The sequence below is a fragment of the Neurospora crassa genome, linkage group II, assembly GCF_000182925.2.
Source record: "Neurospora crassa OR74A linkage group II, whole genome shotgun sequence".
NCBI classification, from domain to species: Eukaryota; Fungi; Ascomycota; class Sordariomycetes; order Sordariales; family Sordariaceae; genus Neurospora; species Neurospora crassa.
This window is the reverse complement of record NC_026502.1, coordinates 479,664-495,062: the sequence shown is the minus strand read 5'-3', so window position 1 is coordinate 495,062 and position 15,399 is coordinate 479,664. Positions and strand designations below refer to the sequence as shown.

The 15,399-nt window shown below is 52.5% G+C and overlaps 4 protein-coding genes and 2 non-coding genes across 6 annotated transcripts; 3 read left to right on the top strand and 3 right to left on the bottom strand.

Moving 5' to 3' along the window:
- The first annotated feature begins 522 nt into the window (after nucleotides 1-522).
- Nucleotides 523-4,089, top strand: het-c (heterokaryon incompatibility- c). Its single transcript, XM_950787.3, has 3 exons — nucleotides 523-1,168; nucleotides 1,234-2,522; nucleotides 2,587-4,089. The coding sequence occupies exons 1-3, from the start codon at nucleotides 863-865 to the stop codon at nucleotides 3,890-3,892; spliced, it is 2,901 nt and encodes a 966-aa protein (XP_955880.3). The 5' UTR covers nucleotides 523-862; the 3' UTR covers nucleotides 3,893-4,089.
- Nucleotides 4,090-4,831: 742 nt separating this feature from the next.
- On the top strand, nucleotides 4,832-7,815 carry pin-c (partner for incompatibility with het-c). The gene is made up of 2 exons (XM_950788.2): nucleotides 4,832-5,636; nucleotides 5,829-7,815. Exons 1-2 carry the CDS (start codon nucleotides 4,871-4,873, stop codon nucleotides 7,715-7,717), a joined length of 2,655 nt encoding a protein of 884 aa, XP_955881.1. The 5' UTR covers nucleotides 4,832-4,870; the 3' UTR covers nucleotides 7,718-7,815.
- A 769-nt stretch (nucleotides 7,816-8,584) lies between these two features.
- On the bottom strand, nucleotides 8,585-8,677 carry NCU15254. The gene has a single exon. It is a non-coding gene; the product is annotated as a tRNA-Gln (tRNA).
- Nucleotides 8,678-9,036: 359 nt separating this feature from the next.
- Nucleotides 9,037-9,132, bottom strand: NCU15253. The gene has a single exon. It is a non-coding gene; the product is annotated as a tRNA-Gln (tRNA).
- Nucleotides 9,133-9,474: 342 nt separating this feature from the next.
- Nucleotides 9,475-12,177, bottom strand: NCU03495 (protein phosphatase 2c). The gene has a single exon (XM_950789.2). The coding sequence runs from the start codon at nucleotides 11,924-11,926 to the stop codon at nucleotides 9,824-9,826; it is 2,103 nt and encodes a 700-aa protein (XP_955882.1). The 5' UTR covers nucleotides 11,927-12,177; the 3' UTR covers nucleotides 9,475-9,823.
- Nucleotides 12,178-12,708: 531 nt separating this feature from the next.
- On the top strand, nucleotides 12,709-15,342 carry NCU03496 (hypothetical protein). Its single transcript, XM_950740.2, has 2 exons — nucleotides 12,709-12,779; nucleotides 12,913-15,342. Exon 2 carries the CDS (start codon nucleotides 13,059-13,061, stop codon nucleotides 15,228-15,230), a length of 2,172 nt encoding a protein of 723 aa, XP_955833.2. The 5' UTR covers nucleotides 12,709-12,779; nucleotides 12,913-13,058; the 3' UTR covers nucleotides 15,231-15,342.
- Nucleotides 15,343-15,399: the final 57 nt, after the last annotated feature.

Genomic DNA, 15,399 nt, shown 5'->3' with positions numbered 1-15,399 from the left:
TTGATACCGCGAAGTCATTTGGGGTGATGTCGAACTTGCAGATGATGAACAACTATATGCCTTGCAAACTAATTTATGTGCCGGCTATAGTACTGAACACCGAGCACCGTGCACAACTTCCTACCTCTAGTGTACCCATGACGGGAACTTTGTTGGAGATGGGACGGCGGCGGGTTCATGGATGGCTCCGCTCCAAAAAGAACTCTTGGGAGCTTCGTATACGCCGAGACCGTACGTACATATAGGTCAAGCAACATCTTTGGCACGCCTTTGAGCCTTGCTAGATGGGAAAGAACTTGGCACTCGGTATTAGACTGCGGGCGAGCAATTTAATCGAGTCGTTCACAAAGAGAGGAGAGCACCTGCCTCGGCTTCCCGTCACTGCAGTGTTCAGTGCACTGCAGTTGAGATTTGGTGGGAGTTCAAAATCTGACGTCAAGGGCTTTGCTTGGCGCGCCTCGTTGATCAAGCTCAGCTCTCCTCAGGTCGCAGCTTTGCCCGTTCCTTCCCCATCCCCATCCTCTTTTTGCAAAATCCTTCGTAATCTGCCCACTGGACAGCTCCTTCCAGCTTCAGGCCGCTTGTCTTACTCTGTCCTCAAGGTTCCTCCAATTGTACTTCTCCAAAGACGTCCGCGAGACACACCTTCTGCGCAGGTTGTAGCTGAGTCACGCGCATGTTTTTTGCAAGTACTGCGCCTACTAGCTACTAGACCTAGTTCTCCATCTCATCTCCCTTGGCAAACTGAAGACTGGATGACATCTTGACCTCTTTCATCTCAAAAACTGACCCAAACCTTCATCCATTTGCGCGCAAATACACAAAGAAAGCACGCGAAGCCACACATTTTGAGTTGCACACGATGACGGGTCTCAGGATAGGCTGGGGCAGCGTCTTGCTGGTCCTAGCTCTGGTCCTGGTTGTCCTCCCGGACAAGGCCGCAGCCTTCGGTGCTGGCAACATTCCCTCCATCGCCCAGGTCGAGGGCCACAACTGGAGACATGGCGATATCGAAGACGTTCTCAAGACTCTGGCCTTCATTAACGGCAAAAAGTGGACCACTATGATGGTCGGGCGCACCTACTTTGGTAACTGGCTCCGAGACTACTCCCAGGCTATCGATGTCGGCAGCTTGAAGGGAGTTAATGCGGCTACCATTCGCATCATTGCAAGTCTTTCGTCCCATCTTCGCCGTGCCCTCGTTTCATTCCATCCACTAACTCTTGTCACTAGGTATGGGTTCTTTCTTTCCTGGCTCATGGATACGCTACCGAAGAGTTCGAGGTTACCGAGGAGCGCCTGGGCGTTTACAGACCCGAGGAACATATCGACAACCCTCTTGGCTATGCTGACGGAAAGGATGCCCGCGAGTTTGACCCAAGACTACGGGGCCCGGTACATCCCGGAGAACTCGAGATCGATTTATATTCCGGAATGAAAAACTATATCGCCAACGAAAGATTGGCCTATCAACAAGGCTGGAACACCACAAGTGCCGGCTATATTCGTTTCAGCTTGGAGCGTTGCATCCATTTCGGTCGTCTGTATACCAGTGGCTCTCGTGGCAGAGGCAAGGAGTCCGACCTGTGCGAGGCCTTGAGGTGCTTGGGACAGGCCCTTCATACCCTGGAGGACTTTCCTGCCCACAGTAACTACTGCGAGTTGGTCCTAATCGATATGGAAGAAAGGCGGGGCGGGCATAGTCCAGTCTTTCCCCACGTTGGCACAGATACTCGAATCACACTCAGGAATGACACACGTAACAATGGAAAGTCGGTTTGGCCTCTAGTCACCGGTACATTTGGAGGGGTCGACTTCTTGCACTCCGTGTTGGGTGAGGCCAACGATCACTTCACCCAATCCGAGGTTGACGAAATGAACGATGCCCTCCTGACCGCTGAACAACTGACCAAGGGGTCCGGTGGCGGTTCTTCACGCGATCGCGGTCTCAGCCTCTTTGGTTTGAACTTAGGCGGTTCCTCTAGCAACGATGGAGACTTTATCTCTCTCGTTTCCAAGCTTCCGGGTGTCGGTGACGGCTATGCCAGCACAGCCCGTAGCCTGAAGGCTGCCTCTGAAGCTCAAGAACAGGAGAACAGCAGATCTGCTGGCAACGTCAATGTTGTTCCTGGCATGAGCCCCAACTTTGACCCCGTCAAGACTGCCGCCAAGATCTACCCAATCCTCGAGTTTCGTGACAAGATTGTCAGGTCCATCAACAACATGATTGAAAAGATTCCCGGTTTGGAGAGTCTGCTGGAGAAGATCAGCGAGACTTTGACGGCTTTCATTCTTGGCTTGCTGGCTCCTTTCCTGCGCCCCATTATCAACCAGGTCACTCAAGTGTTGAAGGAGGGCTCGTCTGGTCTCATCGCGACCAGCGCAAAGCAGCAGCTCGAGCCGTGGAATAACCCTCAGTGCGACAACCCCACCCACTCTATGCTTTCCAAGGACCACTTTACCAACATCTTAAACTCGTGCGCCGGTCGCGTCGCCGCCAACATTGTTCAATACGTTGTTCCGTAGGTCTCCACCTTTTCCTTGCTTCATCTTCGGATCTTCGAACTATGCTAACTCCAACGACAGCCGGGTTGTTTACGCCTGGGAAAATCCCGGTGTACCCGACAGCGAGGTCATTGCCGACGTCCTCCAGGTTTTCCACCATCCTGCCAACTACAAGGAGGAGGTCGAGATTCAGCGCACAATGTACGAGACCGTTGTGCAGTGGTCCCGGGAGACTCATCATGACTACAAGACGCTTCTCGCGTCCGAGTCCGTCAAGGAAGGCCACAACCATGTCCTGAACGGTCAACCTATGGACCGTGGCCCCGGTGGTGGCCACACCTCATGCGGCGCTGATGGTGGCCACGGCAAAGTTGCGGGCTCCCTCTGGAGCAAGATCCAATCCCGTGATCTGGACACTTCTGCCCCTAGCGGCGGCGTAGGTGGCGGTAGGCCGTCTTCCTCCACCGGCCACAAGTATGGCTACTCCGCCTCCTCTTCTCACCACGAGGTTCCCACGCACGGCGAGGCAGCCTCTTACTTCTCCTCCGCCGACCCACGCCATGCCTCTCCGCCAACAGATCGCTACTACGGCAGCCGCCCCTCTTCCTCTGGGTATGGATCCTCCGTTCATGGTTCCGGCCGCCCCTCACCCGCCCCTGCGTCCTTTGGGTACCACCACGGCGGTCATCAAGCTTATGAGGGCAGCAGCAGCAGCTATCCTTCGCAGCCGTCATATGGTGGCTCTTCCGGCCCATCATACGGTGGCTCTTCTGGACCATCGTACGGCGGGTTCTCTCAACCCAGCTATGGTTCCCAACCGTCTTACTCATCTCAACCCTCCTATGGCGCGCCCCCCTCCCAGCCACCCTACGGCTCTCAACCACACTACGGCGGCCCCCCTCATAGCTCCTACAGTGGTGGGCGTCCCCCATCTCCTCCTCGCCCCTCCGGCTACGGCGGCGGGTACGCTGGTTACTCTGCTGGTCCCCCTCCCAGCCACGGTGGCTATGGCGGAAGTCCACACGGCGGCGCTCCCTACCCCCATGGCGGTGCAGTAGGCGGTGGTGGCTCGGCTCCTTATCCCCACGGTGGAAGGGCTGATGCGTACGAGAGGAATTATGATCAGCATTATGAGAGGGATGAGAGACGTGGCGGTAGGGATGGCAGGAGGAGGAGAGGAAGCCATGGAAGCAGGAGTAGCAGCGAGGAGCGAGACGGAAGAGGTTACCCTGGGCAAGGGTCTAGGGGAAGTGGTCATCATGGCGGTGGAGGAGGGTACGGAGGGGGATATGGTGGTGGATATGGAGGTGGATATGGAGGTGGATATGGAGGTGGTGGAGGATATGGCGGAAGTTATGGCGGTAGGGACGAGCATCGGAGGTATTGAGCTTGGTGAAGTAATGATTTGAAAGCGGAGATGGAAGACGGAATGATCTTGGATAATGAACGAATGGTTACGGTTTCTACGAGTATATCCTAGGTTCACGGTGAGGATGGTGTTCTTTGAATGATCCCTTTCTGGTATGATACCATTCACTTTAGTTCAACAGTTCATCATTGCAGACTTATAAAGTATGATTAAGCATGAAGTTCCAATGTGAAACAGGTGAGAGGTTTGTTGTTGATCTCCCTTTCCCTGTCCGCTGTTGAAAACCTGGGGAGCATGGTGTTTCGAAGCGGCAGAGTTGATGTGTCTGACCATACAGAAGGAGTCTAGTTGACGGCAAAGTCATCCCCCTGCCTGATGTCGTCAGACTCGACCGGTTTCCTGTTGAAACTGAGCTCCTCAAGCCGATGATTATCCTGATCAGCAGCAGATACCCGACCGGACAACTTGGAAGTCATGCTCGATTCAGCGTTATCCAAGCAGTGTCGCCTTTAAATTGATATGTACGTCTAGAGCGCTTGTTACGAGCGGTTCCCTTGAGTGGCAGCGTAGCACCGGCGCTTAAGGAATCTAGAAGCGTAACATTATTGGTTCTCCCCCCCGGTCCCCGTCAGGCCGTCACCTAGTTCGTTTGCCTTCGAAGATGCCTTGCGTAGGTAGTATGCATCTGTGTCGGTGCTGTTCTGCTACTCGCTGATCATAACAAATCGCAGAGACTGCCCGACCCAATATATGTACATATAGCATGATCTCTTATATTCCTCCATCCATACTAATCTGAGCACACTTGAAGTTTCTTTGTCAGTTCTAGTTGACACTTATCAACAGTATCGGCATCTCATCGACATCGACTGGACGTGAAATCCAATCACCACCCGATACACATCAAACCATCATCCCTCTTCAGAGACCCCCACCATTTTCCAGTCCACAGCTCTCCCACTCAGTGCGCAGTGTGTGTCAAAGCCTAGGTAGACAATGACCCCCAGACTCTGCGCCTACTGTTCCCACGTCCCTTACTGGCTTGCTTCCCTACCTTGGCCGACAACAAAATCTAAATCGGAATCGCACTGGAGATGGGGTGTAGACCCGGTTATTACTCTTGGTACTTGGAGGTGGATGGAAGCGCAGGCGGCGATAGTGCAGGCGGCGATGGCTGCTGAAGCTGAAGCGAGGAAAGAAGTAATGAAGGAAGCAGCAGGGAAAGTGGCAAGGGAAGTATCAGGCGAAGAAGAAGCAGGTGCAGGTAGGACCCAAACAGATTACCTGTACCAGGAAGCGAATCGGATGAAGGGAGGAAAGAACGCAAGTGGAGAGAATGGGGGAAACGGAAAAAGCGAAGGTGGGGGAGGGCAAGAAGGGCGAGGAGGGGGAAGAGGGGGGGAAAGACAAGAAGCGGGAGAAAGACAAGAAGCGGGTGGTGGCGAAAGGAGGAAAGAAAAAAACTACAGACAAGAAAAAATGGAGGGAGGATGCCACCTCTGCCTCTTGATCACCAAATACACCGACCGCGCGTCCCGCGTAACCAATATCTCAAGACCATATTACCTGCCACCGGTAATGAATCCGCGGACTGACGAGTGGGCGGCAGACGTGCCGCTTGTTTTTGGGCGGAGGGGAATTTGGAGGCCGGGTAGCGAGAGGAAAGAGGATGGGACGAGGGACAAGTGGGATTGGAGGATAGAGTGTCTGAATAATAGGGAATTGTTTGGGGCGGATTTGGTCAAGGTGCCGGGGAGTTGGTGTAAGTTGGTTCTTTTTCTTTTTCTCCCTCCCTCTCCCCCACCTGGGTCTCGAGATGCCTTTTGGGAGAGACGTTCAAGCTTACTACTATCTTGAGATGCCTTTCTGGAAAGACGTTCAAGCTTACTATTGTCTTGAGATGCCTTTTGGGAGAGACGTTTGAGCTTACCATCAAGTTTGTTGATTCATATAGGTCCCAAGTTCCAGCCGCCTATGGGATACAATGATCAAAATCCTGAAAATAACATCCTACTCTTGAAAGATTGGTTAAGATACTGCCAACGGAATCATACGCAATGCCGCGAGATCAGGAAGACCTCAATGGATACCGACACCGATTTCTTGCCAACTAGACTGCTCGATGTTCAAGCATTCGGAACGGGTAATGGACCACCATCCCATCTTGGGAACGACGTCAAGCTCGTCTGCTTGAGTCTAGCGATGGGCCCAGGGTCAGATACGAACGAGTTCCCGCCGCCCTACCTCACACTAAGTCACTGCTGGGGACCGCCGGAAAAGCGTCCAGCGACAACAACCAAAGCCAATTTAACCCAGCGAATGGAGAGGATTCCATTCATTGAGCTACCCAGGACCTTTCGAGACGCAATCGAAATCACCCGCAAACTCGGCCACCGATATCTCTGGATTGACTCGCTTTGCATCATCCAAGATGACGAGCAAGACTGGGCGTACGAAGCCGCTTTGATGGCCAAGATATACTCCCACGCGTTCTGCATGCTCTCCGCGCTGAGCTCTAATGACAGCAGCGAGGGTTTGCGTCTGGAACCACTTGATGAGGACAGTTCCTATATGGATCTCATGACCACCTCACATGCATCTCCCGCTGGTGGCAGTGGTATTATAAAAAGCGACATGGACGAATCTTTCATCTGGTTTCGAATATCCATCCACCTAGAGGCCTGGGGCATAATCTATGGCGGCACATCCTACCACGACACAATCTCGCCCCTCTGCACGCGCGCCTGGACGCTCCAGGAGAGCAGGCTCTCGCGGCGGGTTATCTATTTCGCTAAGCATCAGGTACTGTGGATGTGCGAAGAGCTGGAAGGGACTGCTCAGAGGCCGTGGAATTGCCCTATCTATTCTGAGTGGGGCCCGGAGCTGCTATTCAAGGAGTGGCCAGGGCTTAAGGAACGTCTTGAAAGTCTAACCCTTGTTCAAGACCGTGACGGTAATCCGGTCCCCTCTGCCGTTACCGTTACTTCTCTGCTCTTGGCTTACCGAGGTGAGTGGAGCTGGTGGGAAATGGTACGCGATTACAGCAGCCGGTTGATAACCAAGGTCACGGACAGACTACCTGCCTTGTCCGGGTTGGCGAAGTTTCATCAGCGGAATTACTTTTCTGGTCAGCGATATGTGGCTGGGCTGTGGAGCGCCCGGCTGGAGAAGGAGTTACTCTGGGACGTTCGATCTAACTTGTCGACGCAAAGACCAGCAGAGTTTATCGCGCCCAGCTGGTCGTGGGCGTCTATCGATGGGGCTGTATATCTCACTCAGTGGGATCCTGACTTGAGGTTTAAGTTGAAAGAGAAGAAGCTATCAGTCGCAGGTGAGGGAGATCCGGCCGATGCCAAAGACAAAGACAGGGACAGGGAGGAAGAAGTAGGAAGAGCGATATGCGAGGAATGGGAAGTGGAAGAGATCAACTTAGTCCCCAAGTACGATGACCCGTATGGCGCGCTGAAAGGCGGGAGTTTGATCATAGGCGGTGCCCGTCTCGTCGAGGTGGAGTTTTCTACCGATTTCATGGAAGTGCCAGACCCTAACTCGTCTTTGGGGTATGCGCCTCATTTCGGCGGCTTGAAAATAGGTGATCGCTGGGTAGCTGATCATGTTCTCGATATTAAAGGTGAAGTAGAAGGCGGTTGTATACTGTGGTGCTTGGCCATGGAGGAGTATACCCACTACCGTAGGATGACAGTGATACAGGGCCTTATTCTCAGGGAGGAAAGGCTTAGTGACGATGAGGATATTTGTGTTTACAGCCGGGTCGGAAAGTTTCGCGATATGGCAGTGGCATTATTCGCTCATGTTGAACCACGACGAATCAAGCTAATATGAACGAGAGGAGAGATATTGCTGGGTGCTTAACTTCTATTGAGTCCCCCTCACCAGCACCTACCTAGATAATGATTAAGACATCCCATCCAACCAAAAACCTAGTCTTATATACCTTCCGACGCTGTGATCATGTGTTTTGTACAGCGCAAATAGTGAAACGACATTATGCGAATGCCGAATCATATCCTTAACATAGGTACCTAACAGCTCATCTTCCAGACGTTGTCTGTTGAATCAAGGCAGTTTTATCCACTTCAAGGGCCTTCTTGACCGATAAATGCCCATCACGCTCCTTCAGGAACCCAAATAGGCGCTCTCGAATCATTGTTGTCTTTGGCGATCTAATGGGCAAGTGGCTCGACTTGACGGAGAAAGGTACAAGTATCATGTCGAAAATGCCATCATTGCGGTGCGAAGATAACTTGCCTGATAACTACTAACCACCTAGTTCTAGTACCCTCGAGTCGTCCTCCTAATCAGTACAGATAGGTATCACGAGCTTCGTTCCATGATACGCCGCCGTCGCGAGAAGCACACCAGTAACACCAACCCACCCGACAAAACATCATCAACGTCCTTGCACGAAGAGCCAGGACTCACAATTACCTCGCCCGTTCAATGTCAGTGATGTGGATTCAAATCATCGTTTCGCATACCTAGGTCTAGATCCGAGCGACGACAACGACACGCGCTCGAAGATCCGTGTTATAGATGGACCAAGCACCTCCAACGGGAAGAACAAGCATAACAGTTTGTAGCAGAGAACCAAAAACCCGGAAAAAGAAAATGGTAAAAGGGAAGAAGCAAGAGGTGTCATATAAGGTAAGGGAAAGAGGTTTTGAAAAAAAAAAAAAAAATCAAAAGAGAAGGTCCTACCCGGAATCGAACCGGGGTTGCCGGAATGTTTCTGATGATTGGTAGACTCAGAATCCGGAGTGATAACCGCTACACTATAGAACCTTGTCTTGGAACTGCGTTTGGTTCTTGTTGATGTACGCCTGCTAGAATGCGGACCTATGTAGCTGGATTTGTGGATGAAGGTGAGGCAATTCGGAACGAACTTTCTAGACTAGATGTGTGGGGTTGGTGGGGTTGTGTTCCATTCCTTTGCATAGTGGTGTAGTAGGAAAAGCCGCATACTTGTGTGTATATGTTTACTATATAAGGGAATAATAGGAGTAAATAAAAGATAGAAAAAGGGGGGACTAGGGAGAAAGAAATATCCGGGAGCGGTGGAAAAACAAAACTCGAGGCAAAAAAGCGACTGAATATGGAAAGTTGAAGTAATGTGAAGGAACAAAAAAAAAGCCCAAAAGGAGAGGTCGTACCCGGAATCGAACCGGGGTTGCCGGAATATACTTTCTGATGATTTGGAGACTCAGAATCCGGAGTGATAACCGCTACACTATACAACCGCTGGTTGTTATTGAACAAAATTGCATTGACAACCTACCTATATACCGCTCTCCAAGTCTACCTTTACAATCACGCAGAACATGGTCTTGCACAAATAGTACCCAACCACCACTTTCTACGCTCCTGTCTAACATTACATTCTGGTAAAGTCCCTTTGGTTCTTGTTTCTTTAATATTTTGAACTTGGTCGTTGAATCGAGCAGGGCGTCGTAATCATCACACTGCTACTACGCTGGCAAATGCTAACCTACTTTGACTACGATCAATCAAGGAGGCACATGGTTTGATTCCCTAGACTTGCGCAAACAAGACGTTCACGAAAACATGATAGCAGTTCATCTCCGAGGGGTATAGATGCTCTATATTGCATGTTAAGTAGACGTGTAAGTCTCTCTCCAGGTACTATGCCTCGCAGCAACGCGATCAGGATTTTCTACTTTCTCTCTCTCCCCCAAACGTTACACTTTACCGATTTCAACGATCATATAAATGGGATCGATGTGATATTCGATGCTTCAGCCCCTCTCCCAACACCCACCCCACCGCATGCTGATGCTATGCGTCCCAAACAAACACTCAAAATAAAACCATCATTATGTACTTGAACATAAGTCACAAGAAACGAAAACCGAACAGCGCTGTCTACAGTACGTTCTATCGCCAAACCATATCAGAAAGAATAAAACAAAATCACCGCCTCCCCCTCCTGGGATCCAACGCCTCCGCCCTCCTTGCATCCCTAATCTCCTTGGTCCCCAAGCTTCCCAACCCGCCTTCCATCCTTCTCTCCCACCCGCCCAGTCTCACCACCAGACACGTAGCATTATCGCCATCGGCCGACACCTCAGTCGCATACTCAATGACATTCTTGGCGCCCTCCTCGGGGGTCCTGGCTTCTTTAATCACATCCACCACCTCCTGGTCACTGAGGGTGCCGCTCACGCCGTCGCTCATCAGCACCAGAAACGAGTACTCGGCCGGTTCCATATTGACCCGTATAATCTCGGGCTCTGCAGACACGCCGATGCGTTTGGACTGCATGTCGCCGAATGAGCGGCTGTTGGCCAGGCCGCCGATGCGTTCCTCGCCAAAGGAGTCGGTGATCAGCGACTCGGCGTAGCGCATCAATCGGCGGGTCTCGACGGGGCTGGAGGGGTGGTGGTCGTGCGTCAAGGGTCGAGGGAGGCCGGTGGCGGTTTCGCAGAGCAATACGCGGGTGTCGCCGACATGAGCGACGAGCAAGGTGCTGTGTGCCGCCGGGTGCCAGAAGGGTGCCGGAGTGGGAGTGGCAATCAGGGCGATCGAGGCCGTGGAGCCGCCCTTAAAGCGCGCGGGGCCGCCGATGCGGTGCCCGGAAGGCGGGAGGTGCGGTTGACCGAGAACTTCGTCCTTGTTGACGGGGTTGTCGGCAACTTGGAGGTCGTCGGGGTCGGGCTTGCGGGCTTGGGCGGTGATGAAGTCGAGGTCGGCGCGGAGGAAGGCGTAGGTGAGGACGGTTTCGACGGTCACGGGCGTGGTGGCAGGGGTTTCGTCACTTTGCGGCTGGAGCTTGTTCTTGTTATCGTCCGTGGAGGAGGCGGCATTGGAACCGGACTGGCGGGGTCGGCCGCCTGCTCGTTCGGAAAAGTAGCGAGAGTTGAAGCGGCGAAAGTAGCCTCCTACTGTGTTGCGGTACTCGTCCAAGAGGTCTATTTCAAGCTCTTCGGCCTTGGCTGCGTCTGCTACAGCTGGTGTGGGCTGGTCTCCCTCAAGGGGTGGCTCGTGGGAAGCTTCTTCGACGACGGCATTGCCTTTGGTTTCCGGTACGTTGAGCCGATCCTGGACTTCTTCGGCGCTCTTCATGTCGATCCGATTAAGTGCATCTCTACTGCTCCTGGGCGCATTTCCAAACGTTTCCGTTGGGTTACTCAAGCTGTCCAGACTTGTGCCTTGTCTTTGCAAACTACTCTGCAGACCAAAGTCCAATGCTGCCTGTTCGATGTAGCCATGTAGCTCGTCCCTTAGGAACTCGCTACACTCGGAGCCGCCGTGGCCGTCAAAGACGGCAAAGTAGAAGATCTGGGGGTCTCCAAACGCGCTATTTGCCGTGGCGTTCTCATTAAGAGACCGCAACTGGCTGCGAACGAGGCTCATGGGAGCTCGTTTGGCAAAGGACGGCATGCTGATTGTACCAGCCTGGTTTGTGTCTTCATTGTAGTTACGTTGACCGCGCGAGACGGCCGTGCCAAAATGGTGTTTTGCGCTTCGTAGGGGAATTCGGACGACGGTGAGGTCGCGACTGGGTATGTTGGGAGGTACAGCAGCCGGAGCAGCTCCGGGATCCTGCTTGTGTGGTACCGATGCCGATCTCGGGAGCTTATGGTGGGGATGTTGTAACCGAGAATCGGGATGTAAGGAGGACGACGGCAGATGGGTGACAAAGTAGTTGTGGAACTTGCGCTTCGAGGTTCGGTCGGTGAGGGTATGGGTTCGGAAACGGTCGCAAAGCTCGTCGGCGCTTATTGTCGAGCTGGAGGAGGTTCTCGAGGGTCGTGCGTATGCATGGAGGTAGCGTCTACCGGCAGCTGTGCGCAGGACCCGCGGACCGGGCATCGTTACTCGTCTCATCGTAGGTCGCGTAGCTGTGGGAGGATGGTGGAAGAAGGTAGAGAGATAGCCCATAAAGGCATCTAGCAGCAGTTCGGTGTCTTGGTGGGCAGCTCTGGGAGCTTTGGCGTGGAAAGAAGCAGGCTCGAGGTGTTGGAGAGCAGATACGAGAGACTGGGTTGGGGAACGGCGGCGCACGGCGGCCATTGCCTATCCAAGCTGACCTAGGTTGCGATCTGAGGTGACGGCGACGAGGTGTCAAGACAACAAGTTGTAGGGAAAGGCGGAGAAAAGCAACTTGAGAAAAATCGTATCTGCTCTGGTGAGCATAGCAAACGGTCAGGTGTAAGGGGGGATGGGGATGGGGATGGGGATGGGGAGCGGGATGCCAGGGAAAAAAGAGAGAGAGGAAGCTGGCCGAAGAGGTTGACGTCGGTTTCTTGGCAACGACATGGGGCTGAATGACGGGATTGACGCCAAAGTGCACGATGGTGGTCTTGGGTCTTTTACAGTTGGTCGGGGCGGCCTTGTCGTGGGTCAGCTGGAGGCATCCAGCAGTGTAGCGGTCTCGGCCGCCCTCTGTTTTACCTAATCATTACCGGATATTATCACTCGCTGCTACAGCTAGTCTAGGTACTTGCTACCTTGGCTGTCCATACCACGTTTCATTCCAGCGGTGGACAGAAAACAAGCAAACACCTTGATTGATGGATTCAGTGATTGATTGATTTTGGGTCTACAGGATCTATCAATACAAGGCAAACAAACACGAGAAACATGTGGATAGGGGTTCGTTCTCCTTTCTTGTGATGAACGAGACATGGTTCCAGATCCGATCTCGGAAGACCCCAGATGCCCGCCCTGGATTGGACCTCTTAAAGTTACTTGTACGTAGTGTACATAGCGACTGCACTAACAATATCGCCTCCTGCATCACTAGCCGCTTCACAATGAAATGATACAGAATTTAGACGATAACAACAATTCCAAGGACATCCACATTCCTGTTTCTCCGGTTGAAGAGTTGGACCTGTGGCGGTTTCGTCTCTGTGAATCACAAGTGAGTAAAAGAATAAAGCTTTTGAAATATGAATCATCTCACAATGTCATGTACTGTCTTGTTTGGTCAGCCGGTTGGCGTGAAGATTTGCGACGCGAACCATTCTGGCTGATCACGTAATCTTCAATATCAGACATCGACACCTGCTTGAAGTGGAAGTGTAGAGCTCGTCAACTCACCTTCCAATCCAGGAAGACCTCTCAAATTGATCAGTCTTAATTGACTTCTCTTTCGATGGATGTGTGAAGGGTTGGATATAAGCGAGACACCACCAACTGGATGACATCCTCCTCATCCTCAATCACTTCATCTCATCCCAAGCCCATCATGTCAACACCCATCAACGGCGTCGGCAGTACCGACCTAGAAATCGTCGAAATCGTTCCCAACGGCGACATAATCCTCGACGTAACCTTCGAGACCTCCAAACCCGTCATTCTCGCCGCCAAGAAAGCCTTTGCCGCCTTTTCCTCCCGACCAACTCCTCGGACCAGCAAGGCAACAATACCCGGACAAGGACCCGCAAAGACGCCAGCAAGACCACCGAGACCACCGCCCAAGCCTAGAGAAAGAGTTGGTTTCCGCGTTCATCTCTCTGTCCTTAAAGAGCATTCGCCCTACTTTGCCCGTTTGCTTTCAGACACGCGTTTTGCTGAGGCCAAAGCTGTTGAGGCGGCTCTTGCTAAGCTTTCGCTGGAAGACATTAGTCCTGGCGAGGCGGACTGGACGCAGCTCCCACGGGTGAGCATTAGAGAAGATGACGAGGCCACGCAGAGTGCGGAGATGAGGTATATCTTTCATGATTTGCTGTATATACTGCATCATGGGAGGGTACCGCCGCCGGCAGATGAGACATCGGCGGAACCTCCAGCAGAAGCATCACTACCACCACCACCACCAGCAGCAGCAGCAGCAACACCGACACCAAAACCAGTAGTATCCAAAACGGCAGCAACAACGAAAGGCCAAAAACCAGCCCCAAAACCACCAACCAAGACACCAACCAAAGGCACCCAGCCAACAAACGGCCTCAAAAAGCCTTTAGACAAAACATCACAAAAGGGACAACCAAAGCCAACACTACAAAAGCCAGAAACGCCGAACGAACCAGTCACCACCGAACCAGCAGCACCAGCAGCACCCCCCCTGACAATCCCCTACCTAACCACCCTCGCCCTCCTCGCCGACCGTTTCTCCTGCACGCCCTCCCTCTCCCGTCTCCCTTCTTCTTCTTCTTCTTCCTCCCAGACCCCCTTAAAATGGCCCGCGACACCCACCCGCCTCACCAAAGACCAAGACGGGCACGCCCTCACTTTTGCGGGCGAAGAACTCTTGCGCCAGAAAATCTTGGTTTCCTGGCTTCTCGACCTCCCACTCAAGTTCCAATCCGCCACCCGCGAACTCATTCTCTATGGATCCCGCCGCTGGACCCTTTCCGCTTCCCCTGATGATGAAGAAGATTATTCCGAATCTGAACCCGACTACACCTCTTCTGATCCTAACCCTGCCGCTCACCATAACCCTGAGAATTTATACCCTCGAAATCAATACAAACACAACAAATACAAATACAAATACAAAGCAAAATGGTGGTCCCTCCCCGACACTCTCGAAGACGAACTTTCCTATCGACGCACCTGCCTCCTTTCCGTCTTGGCATCCATCCCCCGCCACTTTTTGCGTCTCTACATCGTCCGCCCACCACAGACCCGCTCCATCACCACCAGTAGTGCGGGGATAGGTTCAAGCTTCACATCCAACGCCGCCTCGGCCTTACAAGCCGCCGCACAAGGTCGTCAATGCAAACTAGGGTACGAGAGCAGCGCCAGCTGCGACAGTTACCAACTAGGCGAGATGATTCGGTTTCTTTGCACCAAGGGACTCTTGAGTCTAGTAGACTTTAGTCCGGCAAGTTTCGATCGGGCTATCGCTCAATTCGACGGCGGCGGGGAGAATCCGCTGGCGAAAGTGGATGGACATAACCCGGGTATGGGCGTGGTTTTTGGTCCCCCCAAGTCTTCTTCTTCTTCTGGTGGCAATAAAGATGATCTGGGGGGAATTTCGACAATGGAAATCAACCATTTCGTGGCGATTTTACGACAGTGTCCGAGTTATCAGATTGATCGACATCATACGAACTGCGGATTGCGGACGAGGATGTTGCCGGTTTTGGATTACGTGCAGGCTATGCTGAATAGCGAGGTGGTACTCATCAAGAGGGCGGATTGGGAGAAGAGGAGGGAGGAAGTGAGTTGGGTTAGTTTGGTGGAGAGACGGCAAGAAGAAAAAGATGGTGGCAGGGAGAAAGGGAAAAATACTAAGGTTTTTAGGTTCACTAGAACGCTGGCGGCGGATCCGAGAATGAGATATAGTAGTACGCTGGGGACGAGCAAGATGGCCATGGAACTGTTTCTGGCTGATGAGTGGGATTGGACGGCGGAGGAGTATTGAGGAAATCAAGAACAGAGTGTTGGTTGGCATGAGATGGCGTTTTAGATGAGGGCATATTGCTTGATCAAAAGTTGTCTTGATGACCCGGTAAATAGATAAAATATAGAAGTGAGCAAGACGCCATCTCACCAGTGTGCTATCCAATTCGTACACGGCGGGAGTTGTATCT

Coding starts and splice junctions, on each gene's coding strand:
- NCU03496 (XM_950740.2), top strand. CDS start 13,059: ATGACATCCTCCTCATCCTCAATCACTTCATCTCATCCCAAGCCCATC.
- het-c (XM_950787.3), top strand. CDS start 863: ATGACGGGTCTCAGGATAGGCTGGGGCAGCGTCTTGCTGGTCCTAGCT. Junction 1,169..1,233: donor CGGCTACCATTCGCATCATT/GCAAGTCTTTCG, acceptor TCTTGTCACTAG/GTATGGGTTCTTTCTTTCCT. Junction 2,523..2,586: donor ATTGTTCAATACGTTGTTCC/GTAGGTCTCCAC, acceptor CTCCAACGACAG/CCGGGTTGTTTACGCCTGGG.
- NCU03495 (XM_950789.2), bottom strand. CDS start 11,926: ATGGCCGCCGTGCGCCGCCGTTCCCCAACCCAGTCTCTCGTATCTGCT.
- pin-c (XM_950788.2), top strand. CDS start 4,871: ATGACCCCCAGACTCTGCGCCTACTGTTCCCACGTCCCTTACTGGCTT. Junction 5,637..5,828: donor CAAGGTGCCGGGGAGTTGGT/GTAAGTTGGTTC, acceptor TGATTCATATAG/GTCCCAAGTTCCAGCCGCCT.